Source organism: Pagrus major, chromosome 1 (genome assembly GCF_040436345.1).
Source record: "Pagrus major chromosome 1, Pma_NU_1.0".
Lineage (NCBI taxonomy): Eukaryota > Metazoa > Chordata > Actinopteri > Spariformes > Sparidae > Pagrus > Pagrus major.
In genome coordinates this window covers 32,811,009-32,835,289 of record NC_133215.1, presented here as the reverse complement: position 1 = coordinate 32,835,289, position 24,281 = coordinate 32,811,009, and the positions used below count along the sequence as shown (strand labels likewise).

Here is a 24,281-nt window from a genome sequence, read left to right as displayed (position 1 = left end):
CTCTCTCTCTCCCCCTCTCTCTCCCTGTGTGTCTCTATGTCTCTCTCTCTCACAGACGTCTCCATGGAGGGCTCGTGCAGCGGTCCCGTCTTACTACTTCCCAGAGCACATTTCAACATGACATAAGAAGCACAATCCGGCTCTTCAGCAAGAGGCTCAGCGGTTTTGCCCGGCATCCCTCGCAGCATCCTAGCGGCACCAATTTACAACTTTTTTCTTTTTTCTTTTTTTTTTTACATTCCCCTGTTACTCCCCCTCCACCCCCCGTACTTCTTCATCCGTTCCCGGGACACAAGTCAGTTTCCTCTGGAACTAAGGGAGGTTTTATCTTGTTCTTCGGGGATCCGCATGGATGTGGCAGCGGTAGAGGGGATGTCTCTGCCGGGTATCCGACCCTGGAATCGGCCGGCTCAAGTGATACCGAACCAGAGGAAGGTCAGAGCGAGACGGAAAAGACGAAAGGAGTTGGTGTTGATCCAGATATGCTTGTTCGGCGGCTTGCTGCTGGTCGTGAAGGGGTTTTCCTGCCTAGCGGAACATTCAGGTGAGGGTCTGTGTGCGCTGAGCTCCTGCTCCCCGGCGGGGCAGCCCGGTGCTTCAGCGCTCTTCATGCTTCCATCTGGTCCCTTTCTACTGGACCGTGTTCATGTGCTCCATGTGTGCACACAGGCTCACAGCTGTGCTGTACAGTGAACATTACCATGAACAGTGTTGGCTGCTGTAACGTTAACGTGAGGCTGCTTCCTGTCATCACTTGTTCTGCTCAGTGTGAGTGAAGGGACTCAGTGTGACACTTCTTAGACTTAGAGACTTACATGTCTGAATGACCGGTGTGCTCACGGGTTCATTATAAAGTGTGACACAGTGTATTTGTATTGGAGGACTGAAGGTTTGGCTCTGTTCCCAAATATTCCTGTAGTCATGTGTTTGGGAACATTAAAAAAAGTGTGCTCCGTAGCATTTACAGGATGTCATGACTTTATCAACACCGCTCCATTTAGTTATTCTGTTAAGACATATCAGAACCAGTGACCTACATCCACTAAACCTTTAACCCCAGTTTGACCTGAACAATGACCGTCAGGGTGTCTTCTGTTACAAAGGAACACAGGAGGCTGTGAGCTTTACCTCAGGGCTGAGGGATGCAGAGGCACCTGTGGGTGTAGGTGTAGGTGTTTTAGCTGCAGAGCAGTGAAATCAGGGCAATGAGCCCCAGGGTATAGGCCTACACCGCTCGGGGGCTACTGCAAATGGTTACACAGTGTCTCTTTCACTCTCTAACTTTACTTAAGTGCTGTACTGCCATGGTTGTTCAGTGATTAGTATTGCCGATGCATCCAAATGAAATCAGATGAAATCCTGATAATGAATGAGGGCACTGCTTCCTAACTGCAAACATCTGTACTGCTTGTGTCACTGCCTGCATGTTCCTCTCTTTCTCTTTGTATCTATCTTTGACTTAGCCCCCCAACACTTCACTTGATTACTGAGTCAGCGTCAGCTAAAGTGAGATGCATTTATCACTTTCCATGGACAGAAGGCCTGCTTGAATATTCATACTCTCATGATTTGTGCATCATCAGTGGGACAAAATATTTTTTTTTCATCTTTGCCTCCCCTCTGCATATCCTGGTTACATGGAAGTGCTAACAGTGCTGCTCTCTGCATGTGTTCGAAATTATATGCGAACAAGAGACGACACTGGGACGTTTAATGCACTTCCCTTGTCCCCATTGTGTTCTTGTCGACTCTTAATCAGCTTGCCGGAATATCAATTAAAGTTGATTATTTATGATGTGCTTAATGAGGTTCTGCTAAATTGGGCTTGATGTTGTGGAGCTGGAAGCAGAGCACTCAACGCCTCCTCACGGTGGCACATTAACCATTCCCACACTCCTCTTCTTCTCTCAGTGTGTAAGATAGCAAAAGATAGAAGGAAGGAGGGAGCAGTACAGCGCTGTCACGCAAACTTCACTGCTGCTGCTGCTGCTGCTGCTGTAGCTGCTGTGTCTGGTGTAGTGAAGGTGAGGCCAGGTGAGAAGTTCAGCCATGCCCTGAGGACTACTGAATAACTGGGGTTTTTAATTCTATCTGAATCCCTCTCTTTGGCCAGACTTGTGGTTGGCAGGATGGAAAGGGCAGAAAGCTCCTGCTGGGCTCTCTGAAGTATGAAATGAATTCATTGGTGTTGCTGCTTTCTTGAAGAATGTGCAGATGTAGCCACAGTAGAAGCCCCACTTTGTGCGCTGCGCTGTTGCCTCCACCCCCCCACGACTTGGAATCATGGAATTCCCCTTGAATGTATGAATTGGGGGGGGGGGGGGGGGGTGTACCCAACTGATACATCTGTGGTGTATCAACAAAGTTTTGTTCTCATCCTACTTTCTCTTTCTCACATGCTCAGCAAACACACACACACACATACACACACTGACAGACAAACACACAGAGACACACACTGACTGACTGACACACACACACACACACTTTACCTCGGATCGAGTACAGTTGCGATGCAGTAGAGTGTTTTTTTCCCGTGTCAGTGAAACGTCATTGTTTTGATGCCATGGTCCTCGTCTGTTTCTTTGGTCAAAAGTCTCTAAAGCACAGTCACAGCAGGAATCACATATGATGCCAAAGCATCAGAGCTCACTTTTTGAGTTAGTTCCTCAAACGGTTCCAGAACAGATAGTCAAGAAGTGTCCACTGGTGAGCGGTGAGATTGTCGGGGAGCTCATATTTGGACCCAAATACTCCCAGAGCCCACTTCTGCTCGATGAGAGACTGTAGCATGTAGTACGTAATACGTATTATTCCAGCGGGTCTGCACGTCTTGCTGGAGTCTTCTCAGTTGCTGGTTGAGCTGCACCTGAATGTCTTCCAGGCGGGAGTAGGCTAAGGCAGAACGTTTAAAATGTCCAACTATTTTATGTACAACTGCCAATGCATCAGCTACACTTCTCTGAGCCAGAAGACCCTCGTTGACAGCCAGCTGAAGGGTGTGAGCAACACACGGCAGGCTAGGGAGTCCAGCATCACTCATGGCCTTGATCTTATTTTTGGCGTTGCCCGGAGCACAACAAGAACAGATCTTTTTGGAATGGCCCGTCTGTAGCATATCATCAAACGCACCTGCTATGGCATGGCTAGTGTGCGAACACCGTAACTGATTTGCTTGTAGAGCGATTCTCTGCAGAGTAAAATCCTCATCAATACACTGTGCAGAGAGACATTGGGCTGACCCTGCTAGTCCAAAAATCAGTGGTGAAGCTGAAGGCCGAAATGTCCTGCAACAGGCTGTTGATGTGTCAAAGTCATGAACTCACCTAAATACACCTGATTTTTTTCATCAAGATCCATGCATTCCTGCCCAAGTAATGAATAAAAATGTCAAAAAACAACAACTCGCTATGTTATAGAAAGTGAAAAATTCCTGAATTCGTCCCTTTATCTAGATTGACACCAAAAGTTAATGGGGTTTATTCTGGGCCAAGTCCAGTCCTACACCCATTTTTTATGGAAATCCAGGCAGTGGTCAGTAACCAACAAACAAACGCACATGGATGAAAACATAACCTCCTTAGCGGAGGTATTTAGCTGGCACAGCTATCTGCTACACAAATAAAAGTCACTTTGCATTATGACTGGGTATCAAACTTCATTGGTCAGTACATTTTTGCTAATGACCAAAATGTCTCCTTGTAACAAAAGCTGTTAATCTTGCAAAATGCCGCAAAATTCATGTTTAGATTCATACTCTTCTTAAAAGAAATGTGCAGAGTTTGTAGAGCTGTAGCGACTAGTTAACAATCAAACACTCTATTAACAAAAATATTTTTTTAAAGGCCGGTTTTACGTCATTTTCCACCCAAAAATGCCAAACATTACGCTTCAGCTTTTAAAATGTGAATATTTGCTGCTTGTCTTACTCGTCTACAACCATGATTCCAAAACAATTAGTATGCTGTGTAAAACATAAATAAAACAGAATGTGATCATTTGCTAATCCTTTTTGACATATACTCAATTGAAAACAGTACAAGTACCTCATCACCTTCATTGATTTTTGTAAATATATGATTATTCAGAAGTTGATGGCAGCAACATGTTTCAAACAAGTTGGGACAGGGGTAGCAAAAGACTGTGAAAGTTGTGGAACGCTCCAAAAACACCTGTTTGGAAAATTTCACAGGTAAACGGATTCATTGGTAACAGGTGATCAGTATCATGATCCTTTTGAGGATGCCCCTTTCATACCCAATCAACTCAGCCTTTCGAGGCTTAGTCATTCACAAGCAAGGATTGGGCAATTCCCCACCTTGTCAAACACATGATTGTATAAAGGATATTACTACATGGGCTCAGGAACACTTCATAAAACTGTTGTCAATAAACACATGACTGAATTCTGTTTTTATTTATGTTTTACACAGCATCCCGACATTTTTGGAAACAGGGTTCTATGATGGTAAACTGAATATCTTTGGGTTGTTCATGTTAATGTTCAAACAGACATCACCTTGAAAAGCGAAGATGGAAATATTTCACTATTTGCTGAGACTTTGTACCCTAAACAATTAATTAAAAAACTGCTGCTATGATACTGGTTTACAAACAAACAGAGTACCTCGTGAAATGATGCAAAAGTGGCAAGCTAGCATAATACTCCTTGTCATCAGAATTTCATGTTGCCCTCTTCTCCCTGGCTGAGGAATGGTCAAAACTGGTTTATTGTTTTGTATTTTAGACACGTGAGAATGATGTAGTTGGATGGGGCGTCTTGATGTCATGATGTGTAGATGTTGTAAGATTGTTGTTATCGCAAAGGTTCGATAACAACAATCTTGATCGGACAGTTTCTTATAGATATCTTGATCGGACAGTTTCTCATAGATATCTTAATTTGATAATTTCTGGGCTGTTTTATTCATGCATGCTCATATTATTGAAAGTTATTGATAAAAATCAGCCATCATACAACAGTATCAGACTCAAGTGTATGACAAGGCCCCATCTAGATGCAGTCATTGCTGCACTGAGACGTCCTTGAACCTGTTTTAAAAGTACACTTTTCACTGTGACAAACATGTTCCAGGTTTCGATGTCTCCAGCCACAGCAGCAAGGACCAGGAGAGATGGGGAGGGAGGAGGCTACTGCAGGAAATGGACAACAGCAGCCTGGAGGAAATGGAGAGTGAAGGATCTAAGAACTGCACTGCTCCAGGTAAGACAGAGACAAGATGAAAGAAAGAGGACATCCAAGTGTTCTCTCCCTCCCTCCATCTTTTCCTCCCTCCCTACATCCAGAACAGAGAGAGGGAGATGGAAAAAAAAGTGTGAAACAAATGATCACCCCACATGTTCTGTCTTTCTACCCTCTCTGCCCCCCCCCTGTTTTCACTGCCTGATGTGGGGTAACCCAGATTGTGAGGTCAGGTGATTTCCCACGAGCTCGGGCTATAGCAGGCGGTGACATTCTGGCTGTCTCAGCGGTTTTCACTGTGGTTCTCTGTCACGTGTTTCTCGGATCCTGCAGGTTTCGTTCTCACTCGCTCTCTCCTTCTCTCTCTGACTCTCTCTTCATCACTCCCATTCCCTTGCTCTGTGTTTCCCTCATGTTTTTCCCCCATTGTGGCTAGATCGCAGGAAAAAAATCCCTGTTTCCATGGCGACCTTTTATCTTATCATCAACCAGCAACTTCTGTTTGAAGCACTCAAGGATAGCGTGTGAGGATGCTGAAGACTTCTTGTTTGTAGAGTTCAAAACCACTCAGTCCAAATAAATCAGATGAAATCAGGCATGTGTAGGTGACATTCAAATTAAGAAATATTTTCACGTCATATTAAACCATGTCTCCATGTTGTACTCCAGCCTGTTTCTCATTGGAGCAGTCCTAACGCATGCATGGACTCTCACCATCACCCATATCTGTTGCTATTTTTAGATTTAGATGGGAAGAAATTTGCTCCTGTTGTAATTCATGTGTATGAGGTAGGATGGAAAGAGATGACTTTGCTGCATCTCTGTCACTCGTGACATCTTTTTTACCCTGAGCCTGAGACAGTTTACCTCCCCTCAGAGGGAGGGGCGGTTCTCTTGTGAGCTCATTAAGCAAAATGGTCGTCATCAATCTCCCTTCTCACCCTCCCAAGGTCACTGCAGTCATCTATAAAGGAAGCCGAGGTCAAAGTTCAACTCATTCTCTTATCCTGCTTATTATACAGTAGCTGCTCTTTCCTCCTCCCATGCTAAAATTAACGCACATACCCCGGTGGCTTCAGCCCCTGTCACCCTCTCGAGGACTTTTTTGCTAAAAAAAACCCCCTCTATTTTCTGAAAGTCTTGGCCTGCTCTGGTGATTTCTTCTCCTGTCCCTGGCACAAGACACGTAAAACATACCTCTAAAACCTACCCTGGGGAGGTGGGGAGTCATTCTTCTGTTGACCTTTGAGAGGTGACAATCTTCTTGTTTTAAAAAGATGGTAGATGTGTGAAGGAAAGGTTGTCGGAGAAGTATGCATGGGCATGTGCATTTTGTTGGTTAAGAGCTGCAACTATTTGTTTTTTTCATTATCAAAAAAATGTTTGTTCCCTCACAATTCCCTCACAACATCCTCACTGGGAGATGAACTGTTTAAGTGAAAGCCTTATCTGGCTTGTGTCTGTCAGTTCTGAAGACTATGGGCTCTAGGCGGCGCACAGCGCAGTGTTAGTGTCATTGCTAGCTTCCGACTGAAGCAGTTGTCATTTTCACTCCCAGCACCCACGTTGTGTAAATAGCAAATGTACTTGCGGCCACCTGTGCGCCCTGTGCGTAAGATGCGCCTACACAGGTGGGTTCACACCGTGCATACACTCTGATATTTTTTATCTGAGAGGCTGCTTTTAGTTATTTAAAACATTTCCATGACCGCAGTAATGTACTGTTACAAATGTCGTGGCACATTTAATCAACAAAACTAAAAGCTGGAGAGGAAACTCTACAGAGAAAACAGAATTAAACTTTAAGCTTCTAAAATAAATATGTTGAGACAGGATCTCAGGATTTATCAGGACAGCCTCTTCACTCCAAACTATTTTACTCTATGAAACTGAACTGTGTGTGTGACCTTTCGATGTGTAGAAGAACACAGAACATAAATTAACATGAAATTGTGATAAACAAAGTAGCAGAGGGTCCAGCAGCCAAGGACCACATCCCTGTCCTTTACTGAAGACGAGTGCTACTCTTAATATGTGCCAGGCCCGGGCACACCTGACTCTTAAAGGGAATGGGAGACGACACTCTGATTGGTTTAATTTATGTGCCGCCCAAAACACACCCATGACTAATACATAGTCTAAATACAACCCCTTTGCTCCATGCACTGCACTTTGCACCCAGATTATACGCCGTTTAACTGGCAAAATGGACTTGGACACGCCCTAAATGCACTAGCGTTTTGTGCTTTAGACCATGCACTATAGACCGTTTAAATAGGGCCTTATAAGTTTGAAAGTGAAACAAATTTGGTGGTGCAGAATTAGAACAAAGTGAGCTCTGACCTCCATAACCTGCTCTGCTTGAGGCTTGTGGCTTAAAGCTACCTTAGCCACTCCAAGCATAGCACACCCAAATCTCCGATCAAACTGCCAGTAGTCAAGTTGCATTGTGGGCAATGTAGGTGCCAAGTTTTGACAAGTAAGAAGAACGCGTTTTACAACAACAACAGCCTCTGAGTGAGCAACCTACAAGCTTAAAATGGCAAGTTGCTAATGGCACGAACCTAAACAGGCTAGCAGCTGTTACCCTTTCTTTTGTCGGGATTTAACCATATTAATGCCAGGGTTTGCCACCCACATGCAAAAGAAATGCCCCACAACAAGATTTTGCAGGGATGTTTCTGCATCCTGGGTTTAGTGCTGCCCAAAACCATTGTGATGGGTTTTAAGAACAAACAAGCCAAAGGATTTTTTTCCCCAACACCAAAAAGAGAGAAGACCTTTCTCCAGCTTTGACGCAGCACTGTGAAAATGCATTGCCTATAAAAAGTATTCACCCCCTTGGATGTTTTCCTTTAATTGCTTTTATAAATGGAATCATGGTCAGTATAATTTGACTTTCTAAACAAAAAATGTACAAAAAAACTCTTTAATGTTAACGTGAAAACAGATTTCTATAAAGTTAGTAAGTTTAAGTTAGTTAATTAAAAATATATCATGTAAAATAGGTGATTGCATAAGTATTCGCCCCCTTTAAATTAACTGACCTTAATTCAACAGAAGACCAGCCAATTGGTGCTAATAGTCTCACAACTTGTGAAATGGAGATCACCTGAGTGCAGTGAATGTGTCTCAAGTGATTGTAGTATAAAGACACCTGTGTCTGAAGGTCCAGTCACTGTTTAATCAGTATTCCTGGCTACAATTACACCATGAAGACAAAAGAACATTCCAAGCAACTCTGTGAAAAGGTTATTGAAAAGTATAAGTCAGGGGATGGATACAAAAACATTTCCAAGTCACTGAACATCCCCCGGAGTTCAGTTAAATCCATCATTAAGAAAGGGAAGGAATATGGCACATGTGTAAATAATCTGCCTAGAGCAGGCCGTCCTCACAAACTGAGTGACCGTGCAAGAAGGAGACTAGTGAGGGAGGCCACCTAGACACCTATGTTTACTCTGAAGGAATTAAAAGCTTCAGCAGCTGAGATGGGAGAGACTCTGCATTCAACAACTGTTGCCCAGATTCTTCACCGGTAAAAACTTTGTGGGAGAGTGGCAAAGAGAAAGCCACTGTTGAAGAAAGCTCATTGAATCTCACAAGAGTTCACCCAAAGGCATGTGGGAGACTCCAAGGTCAACTGGAAGAAGGTTCTTTGGTCTCATGAGACCAATATTCCGTTTTTTGGCCATCAGACTAGACGCTATATATATTTTGGCGGACACCAAACACTGCACATCACCACAAACACACAATCCCCACTGTGAAGCATGGTGGTGGTAGCATCATGCTGTGGGGGTGCTTCTCGGCAGCAGGCCCTGTAAGGCTTGTAAAGGTAGAGGGTTGTTGAGTTGGTGCTCCCAATTATTAAATGTTTATGTGTTATTTTGTGTTTATGATGGGCAAACTTAATGTTATGTTATGTTTATTGATTGATTGTTTGAGTTGATTGAGGACTGATTGATTGACTGACAGGCCAGCTGTCTGATATCCATTGTGGGCGTGTTTAATAAAAGCCTTGCACCCGCAGCTGAGTGCAGTTGTGTGTAGGTGACCTGGGAAACAGCAGAGCGTCTCCGATTCATGTTTATTTCTTTCAGTATATTCTTTCATCCTTGTATTCGGTGCTTGATCTTTTAACTTTTGGGTTCACAATGCTGTGCCGCTGTATAGCCCTACTCTGTCAACAGGTTACGGGCCCAGAGTAATCCAGAGACAGTTTAGTGTGTTTCCACCGTGTGTGATGATTAGACGCTGTGATGAATGCAGCAAAATATAGGGAAATCCTGTGGGACAAACTAATTTAGTCTGCATACAGTGAAAGCTACACAGAAAATGGTTTAAAGACAACAAGGTGAATGTTCTGGAGTGGCCGAGTCAAAGCCAAGACCTCAGTCCACTAGAGAATTTGTGGCTACCTTGAAAAGGGCTGTTCACGCCTGATCCCTGTGCAACCTGACAGAGCTTGAGCAGTTTCGCAAAGAAGAATGGAATAAAATTGCAGTGTCCAGGCCTGATTTAGATCTATCCACACAGACTCAGTGCTGTGATTGCGGCCAAAGGTGCATCTACTAAATACTGACTTGAAGGGGGTGAATACTTGCAATGCAATCACTTATTGTACATTATATATGTTAATTGATTGACATTACGTTGAAGAAATCTGTTTTCACTCATTAGGGACACTAGACTCAGACGAAACATTGGTTTCTTATGATGTTACGTCACTTTTTACATACATTCCCACTCGAGAAGCTGTAAAGATGGTGAAGAAACGCCTGCTACAGGACAGCACTCTGTCCAGAAGAACCAACTTGATCCCAGACTACATGTGTGCCTTACTTGACCTCTGCCTGACGACCACCTCCTTCCAGTACACTGAAGGTTTCTACAGACAGAAGCATGGCTGTGCCATGGGCTCACCGGTGTCCCCAATAGTGACCAACCTCTACATGAAAGAAGTTGAGAGCAGAGCCTTGATTACCTTCACAGGAACTGCTCCTAGCCACTGGTTCAGATATGTGTACGATACCTGGATCAAAATCAGAACAAGGGAAGTGGAAGCCTTCACAGAACATATAAATGGTGTGGACAACAACATCAAATTTACACGGGAAGATGTCAGAGGAGACAGTCTGCTCTTCTTGGACTGTGCAGTACACACTGGAGAAAATAGAAGCCTCAACATTGAGGTGTACAGAAAACCTACACACACAGATCAATACTTGCTGTTCGACTCTCATCACCCACTGGAGCACAAGCTGGGGGTCATCAGAACCCTAAACCATCGGACTGAGACCGTGCCCACAAAGACAGAGGGGAAGGAGAAGGAACAGAAGCACATCAGGGGAGCACTTAAAACGTGTGGCTACCCAAACTGGACCTTTGTCAAAACCTCTAAAAGATCCAGAGCAGACAGAGAGGAGGAGACGGTTAAAAGGGACAACATTGTCATTCCTTATGTCGCAGGAAAATCTGAAAAACTCAGGAGGATCTTCAAACATACAACATCATATCCCGGTTCACTTTAAACCTACCAACACACTGAGGCAGAAACGTGTCCATTGTAAGGGCAAAACACCCAGACATAAACAGAGTAATGTAGTTTATGCTGTTCAATGCAGCCAGGACTGCACAGATTTGTACATTGGGGAGACAAAACAACCTCTCCATAAACGAATGGCACAACACAGGAGGGCCAACTCCTCAGGTCAAGACTCTGCTGTCCACTTACATCTGAAGGAGAAAAGAGTTGTTGATGTTATTATTGCAATTCTTGCTTGTTAGACAATCAGCTGATCAACAACAAACATTAATTCATATCACGGATGAAGTTACTGTTTTTCATGATACATCTGTTATTTCTGTGTGCCAGAGAGCCTAAATATTTAATCAACATTTAGGTAAATGTACGTATTGGAACACATTCACTATCAGCAGAATATTTAGAGGTCCATATCGCAATCATGGCCAATAACATACCTACAAAAAACCCAAAATGTCAACCTCGTGATGGCACTAGGGGAAAATCAGGGGATCACCAAGGTCAGTGGGATTCATTGTCTGGGGAACCATGAACGACTAAATATCATAGGCAAACCATTTTATAATTTTTGAAAATTTTCAGTCAAGGCTAAACTGATTTACTGCCTAACCGACAGACAGCGCCACCTGCTGTAATAAAGGTTCAACTATTTATAGGTTATCATATCAACATTATTTTTATGTCATTTCTGCCAATTGTCAGTTTACCTATCGACTAGTCTTGAGTGAAATCCCGCAGCACTTAAGCTTGCGCAAGTATTTGTGTGGGTGTGTATTTCCAAAGCTTGCCAGTCACAGAGTAGAACATAAGCCTGGCTGATGAGGAAGTATCCCAACATGAGCTCTGTGTTCTGGGGGGATGCAGCACGGCGGAGGCACTCACTGATTGTTGCCTGAAATTAGAGGCCTGCTGATCAAGAGCTTGAAAGACTGAGGATGAGAGACAGTCAGAAACACAGAGAGGAAGAGAGACAGGGCCTCGTTAGCTAACCCCCACCCCCTGACCCATCCCCCCCCCACCCCCGGCTACACATGAAACAAGCCATCATACCTATCATTACCTCGCCCTCCCTGATTTTAATTTGAGGACCCCACTGCTTCAATTAATTCCTGACACTTGTTTAGTCCTCCCACCCTCTCCCATCTCCATTGCTCTGTCATTTTTCAGTTAGAGGAAAAAGAGGGGAAGCATCTTTGTAACTTGAGTGTGTGTGTGCGTGCGTGTGTACAGTTGGGGAGATTTATATATATATATATACATGTAATCTTATACAAAAAAAGCCCTCTCTGTCCTGCCCTTGACCTTCCTTTTATCATGGAAAAGAGGAGCAGCCCAGATCTTGTGTGCAAGGCCACGCTGTGCTTTGATGCCCCAAGTTTATGATGGAAAATAAGGAAAATCCATTACTTTTGAAGATGTCTGAGCAATGGGGAGATTAGTCATACCTTAGTCTTCATCTGCAGTAAACTGATAAAATGCATTTTTTAACACACAGCTGTGCACACACACAAACACTCTTTCTACCTCCTCCATTAGCTCCATACAGATACACATACACCCACACACCACACAGATCCATCTTTTCTCCCAGTCCTTCTCTCCAACACATTTGCAAACACAGGTGGTTAATGTAACCCCCTGAGCAGCTCTGTGTACAGTAGTGAAGGCTGTGTGATTAGACAGGTAGCGGTGTGGGTACCCCGTACATGCGAGGGCTCTCTCCAGGGGTCTTTCCCCAGAGGCTCTCCTCCTCTGCTATTAAACATCCTCGCCTCTCTGCTCAGCTCAGCTCAGCTCCGACGCAACACTCCATTTTGGGAAAGGAGGCTGCTATGACTTAATCAGGGCTTCCCTGTGAGAAATTTGGTGTGTGCGGTGCATGCGTGTGGTTGCAAGTTGAACTGTTAGAAGGTAAACCTCGTTAAGAATAGTATTGATTAATGCGAGGGTGCTGGCCCTGGTTTCTTCAGCGAGTAGGTGTGTGTATGTGGTGGTGTGTCACCCTGTGTGGGTACTTATGTTTTTGTTCATGCCTGCCTCACTTCACGTGGGCAGCCTTCTGGCTCCTCCCCTTGTGCCAGACGCAAGTAAGTAGGCATCGCCATAATACAGCTGATGAATTAATCAAATCAGAAAAAATGATCACTCCCTAATACCTCGACTATAGACCTCCACTAATCAAATGCAAAATTGGCTAGGGGGGCTCCCACAATGATTTCCTCTGAGAAATTAATTCTTCCATATTACAATATTAGCTGTGAGTGGGCTGCTGCTGCCTTCCCAACACAACAACAATAACTGTATTAACAGTTGCATATGGTGGCAAAGTTCTTTCATAACTGCCTAACGTGCAGATTGGCAAAGTCATCTTGTTGTGTTATTGCAGGAGCCGGAGCTCAGCGCTCAGGGGAATAAGACCAATCCATCATAGCAATTAGCTCAGCGAGGCCAAGAGTCCCTTCTACAGCAGCTCCTGCTGATTCTCTACCTCTTTCTCCCTCAATTTCTCATACTTCTCTGTAGGTAGAACATTTAGCCAAAATTACTTTTTGTTTGTCTCGTTGCTGTTGTCCTTTATTTCCTTGCTCATTGATTGTCATGTTTCTTTGTCTCTCTTCTATCTCTCCCCACATACGGAGGAAATTCTTCCCAGTTCCCCTGCTGAATTATAGAGGTCAGGATGTTTGCCAGCCACAAAAGTGGCTCGACACACCTTTAAAGATTCATCCTGCTGGTGTGACTGTGAGTGATGTTGAGGCTGTTTACTGAGGGCCACGAACATCCTCCTTTACTGCCGCTTTCCACAAAGAGTTTGTAGGACAAAGTATTTTTCTGAACAGCATCTTTAGATTACAGTTAAACTACTTATTGGGGTGCAGGCTCCTCAGCATATCTCACTTGTTACCATTTAAATTGGATTTCCGATTATTGCCAAAAGTGAGCTCTGTGGCAAACACAAGCTTATGATACACGTTACGTTCAGCAAAATAATCACAGATGAACACCACTTGTGATTTTCGAAGCCTAAATTAAATCACTAGCATTAAAAGCTAATGTTAGGCTATAAACAGACTACACTGGGGTCACATGACTTAAAAGTCACCGCCACTAAGTGTCTTACTACACAATTACTATACACGTTTTCTGTTTAATTGAATTGATTAATTGAAAATGAAAACTGTGTCATTACCTAGTCAACCTAAAACCGATGGCAGGTCTGGTGAAGTTTTGCAGTCCACGAAACATTTCTGGAGCTTCACAATAAAACAGAGTTGCTGGGGACTTAAAAACAAAACAAACAAAAAACAACTATAAAAAGAAGCCACAAGAAGTGGGTGCACACTTGATTCAGGATCTCAGGGCTCATTTTTTATGTTTTAAGACAAGTCCCCATCTCCTTTAGTTGTTAAGGAAAATGCTGTAACACTGTTTTGCTGTTCAACTCCAGAAATGCTTTGTGGACTAAGAAACCTCGTCCAACTTCCCATCGCCCCTGCCTTTGCATGGCTAAACCAGCCAACATGCATGTGTTGCACAGTAGAACATAAAAGGTTTAAGTGCACACGAAATTGTGTTAACACCTGTCCAATAAAGCAACTTTATGTAGCTACTTTACCTTAAAATAACAGCTTCAAAATAATGTTAATGTTACAGTGAATGTAATAGGGTGAATGGTGTCTCTTCGGTGAGTGAGTAGGATCACCCTGCGTAACGCTTTACAGCAGTACATCAAACACCAGCAACTTTCAGTAGTTTTGGTGGAACTGGATAATGGAGAAAATGGTTTCTGGTTTTCCCTCTAATGTTCTCAGACTGCTCTACCTCATCTGTTAACTATAATAATAATAATAATATAATAATAATAATTACTAACCACGTTGGCCATTCCCACCTGAAGCTAGTGTCTGTAGCCTGAATAAGGAGGTGCTGTCACCTTTGCCATCCAACTGTGAGAGAGGTGTGTGCAGCCGAGTCATGTTTGTGATATTTGACACATTCAGTAAGTGCACTGTCTTATAGCCACGTGAAAGTGGTATTTTTGTAGATGTTACATGCTATCCCTCTGCTGGCCAGGACGGGCAACTGTGGCTGATGCTTGGCCTCCTGCCTTTCCAGGTGAAAGCGGTCTGGCTGATTATGGATAAACAATAAGAGGGGTAGGGCACTAGGCTCTGTCCCTCTCTCTCTCTCTCTCTCCATTCAACCTGACCAGAGATTTGGCCTGGAGGCCAGCTGTGGTATTATGTTCTGTTTTATGTTTATCTGATGGGTGCGGTAGTTCCGTTTTCGTGGCTTTGTTTCAGTTAGGTTTAGTAGTTTCTTTGTGTTAGGGTAGTGGTCTAGTCCCCAGCTCTGACGATCCTGGTGGGTTGGTTTGGGAAGCCGCCCTTCTTTTGTTTATTTTGGCCGGCCCATCAGTTTGTTTGTTTGACTGTTTTGGGGTTTCTCCCTTTGTTTGGTTGCTGTTCATTTAATAAATTAATCTTCTTTTAAACTGCAACTGGACTTGGTTGTTTGTGTTGGACCTCTTTAGGTGTACCTCCTGAAGGGAGTCGTGACAGTAGATTACAGCACACACATGTAATGCGCTGCCGACAGATTCATGTTTTGTTTCTGTAATGTTTAAGTAGCCTACTGAGGTGGGTCACACAGATACTGGTGCTTGAAAACATGCAGTTTCTATAATGTAGACTGTTGTAGTAGGGGTTGGCGATATATATCGTTTGTGATAATATCGTCATTGTTGTTTTGACGATGTGCAAATTTCCATTATCGAGTATTTAAATTACTTCAGCAAAAATATTGAAACGCAAGCGGAAACTCCTCACATCCACTTAATACATGGTGCAGCAACGCTCTCTGCAGCATGGAAGGGTTCGCCCCACCCCTCGACCTCTTGCCCTCGACCTCTGAACCCCGCGACGTCTCATAACAACAACAACAACAATGGCGGACTACATGCTTGTGTTCGTGTTTCTTGCAACTTACTCACCTTGTAGTCGAGTGTGAGTCGCAACAGCAGTTCGACCTCGTTATCGGTCCACACAAACGATTCTGGTTTCCTTGCACTAGCCATTTTTGTCTTCTTCTTGTTGCGTTCGGTTTCTCCGTCTACTGTCTGTTTGTTTACAGCGCGCTAGCTTTTTGCGCATGCTCGCTCCGTCTCTTCTTCTCGGTTTTTGGTGAATTTCAAGCGCCACCTATAGGCCTGGAATATGAACTGCAGCATTTTCAGTCGTTTTCAGTAGATCGGTCTGGACGCAAATATTCTTGAAACGATGCCGTGGAAGACGGAGGAAAAAAAGATCGTTTTCGTTTTTGCTAAAAACGCGTTTGGTGGACACAAGCCCTAACTCAGACAATTCCAATCACATTTTTAAAGGATATCGACTGATTATCGTTATCGCCAAAATCCCAAAAAATATCAAGATATTATTTTTTGCCCATATCGCCCGAGCCCTATGTTGTAGTCTGATTATTGGAACAGGAATATATAATGAAAAAGTAGCCATTTGCAATAATATAGAAAACTGATGATGCCGTATATTAAGATGCATCGAGAATCATTGACAGCCGTATCGTAATCGAATCAAATTGTAAGGCCAGTGAAGATTCACACCTCTAGTTTCTTGATGAACAGAAAGCTTTACTTGTTGCTAAAGTAACGTGTTACTAATGCCAACTGTATCTGCCAGTTAGTGCAGTCGCCATGCAGCTAGCTGAGAGTGACCGAGTAAGAGACAAGAGTAAATCTCAGGCTGCAGACAGACACCAGGCTGGACTTGTTGCTGTTCTACTAAGTAATATTAGCTGGCTTGCTATGTCTTGTGTTGCTGCACTTCCTCAATTTTTGGCTGTTTGCTAGGTTTAAATCACAAGGCAAGTCAGCCCTTTTCTACAGAGGTTTAGCCGGTAGCATGTTTTAGCCAGGTGTTTGTCTCTGGTTCATGTTACGTTAGCTTAGCATGCTGTTACATTTCTAAGTTGTATGCAAGATTTGTGCTGCACGGCAACAAAAGGTCTGAGCATGCATGTTTACTTCAAGACAACATTTTTATTATAATGCCACCAAGTTTTGTTAGTGGTTATCACTTACATTACACCTGACAATATTGTTACATAGAAATACAGAATTTGTCCGTATGACAGTGGTGTTACACTCAAAAACCAAGGAGGTGCCGCATTTTACAAAATGCCCATTGACCATAATGCTGCTTTAAATGCTACTGCTGACCTGATTTTACTTCTTGCCATGGAAAAGCAGAGCTGATGAAAAACACATGTCTTTGGCTGTAACAGGAAGGGATGCCCCAGTCAAATTCTTTTGGCTCCAGTGCCGGATCAGAGTCCTTAATTATTGGGTACCTGCCCATATCAAGCCCTGTCTGATACTTAAATTCACCAAGTGTTCATTAAATATGTATCTGACACATGTGTAGACAACTAATTCTGACACACCTTACTTTTCACCAGCTGCCTCATCCAAATATGAGGGTCCTGTGAGAGAGGTAATATTAAGATGCAAAATGTAAGATCCTAACTTCCCTTAATTGACTGACTTCCTGCACAAGGTTTCCATCTGCCCGCCATGCTCAGATTATGGAAAATAATTAATAAATTGCGATCCTGCATATTTCAAGAGCATTTTTATCTCACAAAAAATAACAGAACATAAACATTATTACTTGTTTTTCACTAGAAACATCTGGTGGGCCAAACTGAACCTTGTAGCGGGCCAACTTTGGTCCGCTTGCCCCACTGTGGGCAGCACTGAGGTAGAGAGATGTGTCACTCTGTTGGAGTTTTTTGATTCTCTTTTATTTATTTATGTATTTACTTATTTAACTTGCATTGGTTTAAACATGATGGGGAGTTTCTAGTTTGGCTACTGTGGGTTTTAGAAGTTTTTCATGCTTTTCTTTACTTTTCTCCTCCTCACTTTTTCCTCTTCCAGTTTCTTTTAGGGTCATTTTGCTGTTATCATTTTCACATTAAGCAGATGTGTCAGGTTCACCTCTAGAAATGATGTGATTGCATGATTTGTTCTCTGTACCCTTGTACGTATAGCTCTAAACTGAAGTCACAGGGCAGGTGTTGAGTGGTGCCCTCTGCACACGGTGCCTCACATTACAGCTTAAGAGCTCAACTGTGTTTGCAGCAAGAGCTCCAAGACACTGGAATATGTCAGCGTTGTCCTTGGGTCTTGGTTCTGTCCCTTGGCAATGCTCTTCTTGCTTGATCCACACTTCTCATGTGAACTCATTCCAATCTCTGTTCTAGGTTTAAGCTTCCTTATAGTTAAATCTCTGAATTTTAATGGTGGTATCAGATGGAAAACGTAGTAATTATTTTGCCTTGCATAATTCAACTGCTGGACCATTTATGTGTTTACCCGCCCCAAGCAACAAATGTACGGTACCAACTGTACAGACGTCAGCTGTAAAGGTACTAGCAACGGACGCACTTACCATGTGTATTGGAGTGTGTCTGTGTGTTTTTGTGTTCAGCTGAGCCTCTGGCTGATCTCAGAATTCACTAGGATCTCCATTTTTTTTTCTGTTACTTACCTCCAGTCTCTCCTTTTCTCTCTTGTCTCTTGTGGATAGATATACAGTTATATATGCACGTAGATCTGTGCGTGACAAATAAAGTTGATAACAAGAAGTGTTAATTCCAGGAGTTTGTTACAATTAGGCAGATGTTTTTTTAATCATGGTGGATACAGGCTGTTACACCATAACATTCTGAAAAAGCTGACCAGTTTCAAGAAAATTCATGTTAATGTAGTCAGCATATATTTGCACCAGCTGGATTCACATATCCAAACATTATCAGTTAAGTGGTGTGCTCGCCACCTACTTCAGCATGAGTTTGACTGCTGTATCATTAGCTTAGCTTGCATTAGCTATATTAGCTTGAAGATAGCAATGGCACGCACCAAGGGTGTGTGTGTGTGCGTGTGTGTGTGTGTGTGTGTGTGTGTGTGTGTGTGTGTGTGTGTGTGTGTGTGTGCTCAGGTCAATCAGTGAAATCAGCATTCACCAAAGACTCCGGTACTCTCCCTTTTTTCCCTCCTCTCCTCTCTGTAACATTACGTTCATGAAGTAAAGTACATTTCCCCTCCAGCTCCAGTCAGCAGTCAACATTACAGTACATAACACCAAACAATGGAGCTCACCCCCCTCTTCTCCAGACCCGGCCCGCTCTGAGCAGCAGCTCTGCCACTCGCTCTGCTCGGCCCTTTTCACAGAACTCTTTGCAAACGTCTTTTGTTTTGTTTTGATAGAGAGACCCCTAGTGGCAGAAATGATACAATGTGCAGTTTGATCATATCCAGATTTGCTTATTTAAGCGTACTCTTCTTAGGACTATGGTAAATACACTACAGATAATTTCAGCACACTTTGTCGACGGTGAAAGTGTGGAGATGAAAATTTGATGACTTGGAGATTTGTGATCTCTCAAATAATAATTAATAATAATAATAACAATTAAAACGATTAATAACAATGGCTGTAACAACAAAAAGTATCATTTGCTGAGAGGCTGTGGAGAACTGAAGTAAAACGGTGGTAATATTCCTATCAGTTTGGGCCATTAAGGCACAGTGTTCAAACCTCTGATGCAGTGCTGTGTCACCACACTGCAGATGTGAAAAGATTTTCTATTCACTAAGCTGGCCTCCTGCTGAGCTAATGGGAATGTGGGTACTTTCTATGGCTACAGTCACTCACATGACAAACGTCAGTGCAGACTAACAGTCATTCATTATTGATATTCAAATCATGTTCAGTAAGGTGCCTGCTATTTCTCGTAAGCAATATTTTATAACCGGAGAGGGCAAGTGTTATGGAAATGCTACAAACATGTATTCCTTCTATAATAAATCACTGTGTCCTGTCACACAAACACATTCTCTCATTCATCTGATCTGAACGCAGCACTGATGCTATTTTTCCGCAGAGACGACTCATGAGGAGTTGAGCTTTATACATGCATTCAATAGACTGAACTTAACCTGCTCCAAAGTAAGCTGCGCAGCTTGTGTTACCATGGTGATGTACACTCTTTAAAAGTGAGTCACCAGCATTTTATTGAAAGACCAGGGTTATGCCCAAACTTAGCCCCACGAGTTTGGTCACACTCATTGACCTTGCTGTGACATGAAGTGCGACACCGGATGTGATTACTGTCCTGCAATCGTTGACCAGAAGGGAAAGGCTTTCTGATATGACCACCTGTTACTGAATCATCACCAATATTCCAGGTCATCAGTGAGTCAGACGTGATAATTTCCAATTACATATTACCAGCTATTCACTAATAAATTCCCTGAATCTTTCCCTGAAAAAACAAGTTATTTTGATTTTGCAACATTACTGTGTCTCCTTCACCTTCATCTTATTTTTGAATCCCATGTATGGGTATATCTGTCTTTTTTTTTAGCTTTATTTATCCAGCAATGGTGAAATGAGCTTTTCTTTTTTAGCAACATCCAGCTCGGTGCATCATGTACATATAATCGTACAATCACACCTGGGAGCTGCCCATTATGACCTCAGCCTTGTACAGGAGGCCAATGAGCAGCTACAGTGATTTAACCCACCTGAAAACACAAGCTACTGTTAATGTATTCTACATTACTGAGTCATTTTTAAATCAGGGTGGACTAAATATTAGAAACACCTCTCATTGTAATGCAATACAATTCAACAGCACCACAAACAGCCTCTAAAATGACCATAGAATTGAATTAACACATTAACACAGTTTCAACATAAATGTATTTATGAAGAACTTTTGTGAGACTACTGTATATGTGGCATGTATTTCCAGGGCAGCAACAGTGAAATGTATCTTACTTTCTCAAATGATTGATGGTACTAAAATAACAGCTGGTGTGAGTTAAAATAAGTAAATGCTGCTCGCTAATGAAGAGCATTTAAAGCATCAGCACAAGAACAAAACACTCTCAACCAGGCATGATAACCTGTACGCATTTCGTGTAGCAGGTACACATTTTCACATCCAACAATGTAAAAAGCTTGTGATGCCTTTTGAATGACCAATTGTGCAGCATTACTAATGTCTAATAGCAAGACGCAGCAGCAATACACCAACAAGTGTGTAGCCTACCGAAAACCAAAAGAAGAAGAAGAGTTCGACCAATCATAACACCGGATTCTTTCCCTTTGCCTTCACGGGCCTACAAAACAAATATTTGTAAGCAGTGACGATTGACTAAATGCATATTGTAAATTCAAGAGACTATATGCCAATCGACAGCAGCACATGCCCCGGGGCTAAATCATGCTATATTATTAAAGACTTTTAGTTAGTGTTAGCTCTGTTAGCTCCAACGTTAGCAGCTCTTTTATCAGTCTTTTAATGTTTTGTGCGGCAGCCTGGGTTGTTGTCTCTGACACAGACTCCTCTGCCCTTCCTACCAGAGTGAAAAGCAATACATCATCAATACACCTGTTCAACGAGCATAAACATGTAGAGATATACGATATTTCAATCTGGTGTGTCCGCACCGCAAGCCGGCTTGGCAAATTGTTGTTAAAGGCAAAACAAAAGCTGTCTGTGTGTGGTCTAACTGTTGAAACTGATGTTTGTGTGTTCTTCATTCACTCAGTATTGTGATATTGAAAAATATTTATTTTGCTGACATTAGAATTGTTTTCCAGTGATAGATATTATTAGGCTAACTTATTCTGGTCATTATGCTATAAACCACCTACTCTCTCTGGCCAACAACTACTGCTTAGTGAACGCGCCACTAACTCTGCGCCGTTTGTGATATTTTCCGTTAAAGTCACCACCAACACCCAGTGTACATCTTTGGTATTACAGCAAATGCAAGGGCTTTCATCAGCAGGCCATAGGCTCGATCATCATTGTTTCACCTCATTCGGCGATAGATAGAACTGTTCAAGGTTGGCAGGTCTGCTGTCCACTAACAAAATACTGTGTTTTCTCACTTTTATTGTTGGAATTACGAAAAAAAGAAGACCCAAGTTGTAAAAAAATAGAATTATCCAATTGTGGAATCTGAATTTAAAAACTTCCTTCATAAGTCCAGTCTAGGTATTTCTCAGTCTCACTGTTCACTCACAATCCCTCCTCTGTAACCTCTGACTGCAGCTGTGCTTTCATCAGTGTTGTGCTAGTTACTGAAAAATATATATTAGTTACAGTTAGTAGTTGCCTTGTTAAAACAATAACTAAATTACCCGTGCTGATTACTTCTACAGAAACTACTGTGTTGCCTTGTTAAGTAATGTTTTAGTTACTTTTTAAATGTCTTCTTTGAAATGCTGCCATTGGTAATATCCCTCTAGCTCTCACTTCAACTGTAGTTGTGGACAGACCAAATGCTTGAGGTGGCCTTGAAGGTTTTCTTTAGCTCATATTTTTATTTTTGTATATTTACTGTGTAATTAGTAGGAAAGAGTTTTCTTGGCCTTTTTCTGGCCATCTGGACACTGCGTCTTGCTAAGTAGCTGCCTGAAAGTGGGTGACTTGACCGTAAAGAGAGACTATATTTTCCACAACATACTGTGCCATTACTGTAGTTAAAGAAACATTACATACAAATTGGCATTTTGTGCAATTTGGCGCCCCCCCACATTTTTTTAGTGCACCACTGTCCTAAATACAAAACCCAGGCCTGTGACAGTTTGTCAGACATGATGTAGGTGCTAACTACAAACAAAACTCACTACGCCATAACACTGTTATGTCTTGAAAACTTGTATCTTGAAGTAAACATATATGTAACACTGTGATCCTACCCTCTCACTGAAGTTACATAGTGCAGAAACAAGTGACAGGGCTGTGAAAGAGACACCAATCATCCTATAACAACACACAAAATCAACATGAAATTGAAGCTGTTATTTTAAGGTGAAAAAAGTTGCATAATGTTGCTTTAAGTTGTCTGTGGGTCAGTGAAGCTGAGCTGAACGATTTAATCTAGCCTCAGTCGCTTGGTTGCAGTGGCCTGAATGACTTCAGATGTGCCCGAGTCTTTAGTAACTAGCTTTGTGCAGGTGTGTTGTTGCCCAGGTAAAAGATAACAATGTAACAAGCCTTTCAGTATTGGTAATTTAGCTAATTAATTAAAAAAATAATGCATTAAAGTACAATTTGCTGCCAAAAGTGATGGAGTTAAACATTAGTTTACAAGGTCCCAACACTGGCATAAATAATGACTCTATTGTTATTTGTGTTTAACACAATTCATGTAAGATTTCCTGATTTTTTTTTTGTAGCAGTAAAACAGCATTAGACTCATATGTGTCTGCGTGCATGTGAGCACATCTGTGTGTTGTTGATGTTTGCTGGGCTGCAGTGTGTGTGTGTTCTCCAAACTGTGCAAAGATGGAAAAAAGCGCGAGTCCTTAAATGTCACATTACTCAGCACAGCAACTACGCTCACGACATGCAGTGTGTCAGCCCGCATCAGCATCGGCCACTGAGCATGTGCAGAACAGGCCCCCAGCCCTCCACGTGCGCCGAGGAAATGCACGAGATGAACACGGGATGAGCTTGGACGGATCCCTGCGGGTGGGAAATGCAACTTTAATCACCTTTTTTTTTATCCTTTGTTATGCTGAGTGCCATCATCCCCCAAGTTGTTTTTGTTATTGTCCTCACTGTTTGCTCTTTGTTGTCCCAGCGCCATTAAAGCATCGACAGCCTCACGTGATGGCTGCAGTTCCCAGGGGCAGCTGGGACTCAATGTGATATCAGTGAGAGTGAAACCTACATATCGTCTGTGTGAGAGACTGTGTCAGTGTTGAACTTAACATTAAGGTTCTCATCGCTCTCTCTGCTGTACCTCCCCACCACAGTCAAGTCAAACTCCCAGAGTGCTTTGCTTTTAGCCATATGGTTGTTGGCTGAAGCTATTTTTAGGTACTATAATATTTGTCATTTTCATCCAGCCAGCAGTGCCCACATCTCTTAGTGTACGTTTTTCTATCTTGACAATACAAGATGCAACGACTGAAGGAGCAGTGCCTAGTGTTAGTGATAAACAGCTGATCCCATAAACAGCCTCCAGCACACTGCTCTCGTGCAGACAGGTTCAAGGTCTCCCTGTTTTATAGTTCCGAGCTGAATGGATTTAAGTGCTACAATGTGTGCCGGATTGTCATAGACGTGTTTGTTTGCCCCACAGCTGAGCGGCTGTTCATCTCACAGCTTTAGGACAGCCATTTATAATGCTGTTTTCTAAATCAGGAGAAAAGTCTTTTTTTTTTTTTCAGGGTGATTACTCTACGCTTCAGTGAACTTATTGCCTTTGACGAGATACAATTTAAGTGTACACGCCAGCTGTGGCATATCTTTTTTTCCCCATTACCTAGAGATTTGAGCTCAGGTAGTGATTAAATGTAAGCAGACAGATACTGATTCTTTAAAGAACTGTTAAATAGCAAAACAGATGTAAAAAGATGGTGTTTGGAGTTTACCCGACTGATTACTCCCCTAAAGAAACAGCCTCCCCTTTTCTTTATCCCA

At 42.6% G+C, this 24,281-nt stretch overlaps 1 protein-coding gene across 1 annotated transcript in view; it reads left to right on the top strand.

The window, feature by feature from the left end:
* The first annotated feature begins 348 nt into the window (after positions 1-348).
* Positions 349-24,281, top strand: part of LOC140998883 (sodium/potassium/calcium exchanger 3-like) — an 85,464-nt gene continuing 61,531 nt past the window's right edge. Inside the window, exons 1-2 of the mRNA XM_073469298.1 lie at positions 349-544; positions 5,096-5,224. Coding sequence (XP_073325399.1) covers positions 349-544; positions 5,096-5,224 — 325 coding nt within the window. The remainder of the gene's footprint in view (positions 545-5,095; positions 5,225-24,281) is intronic.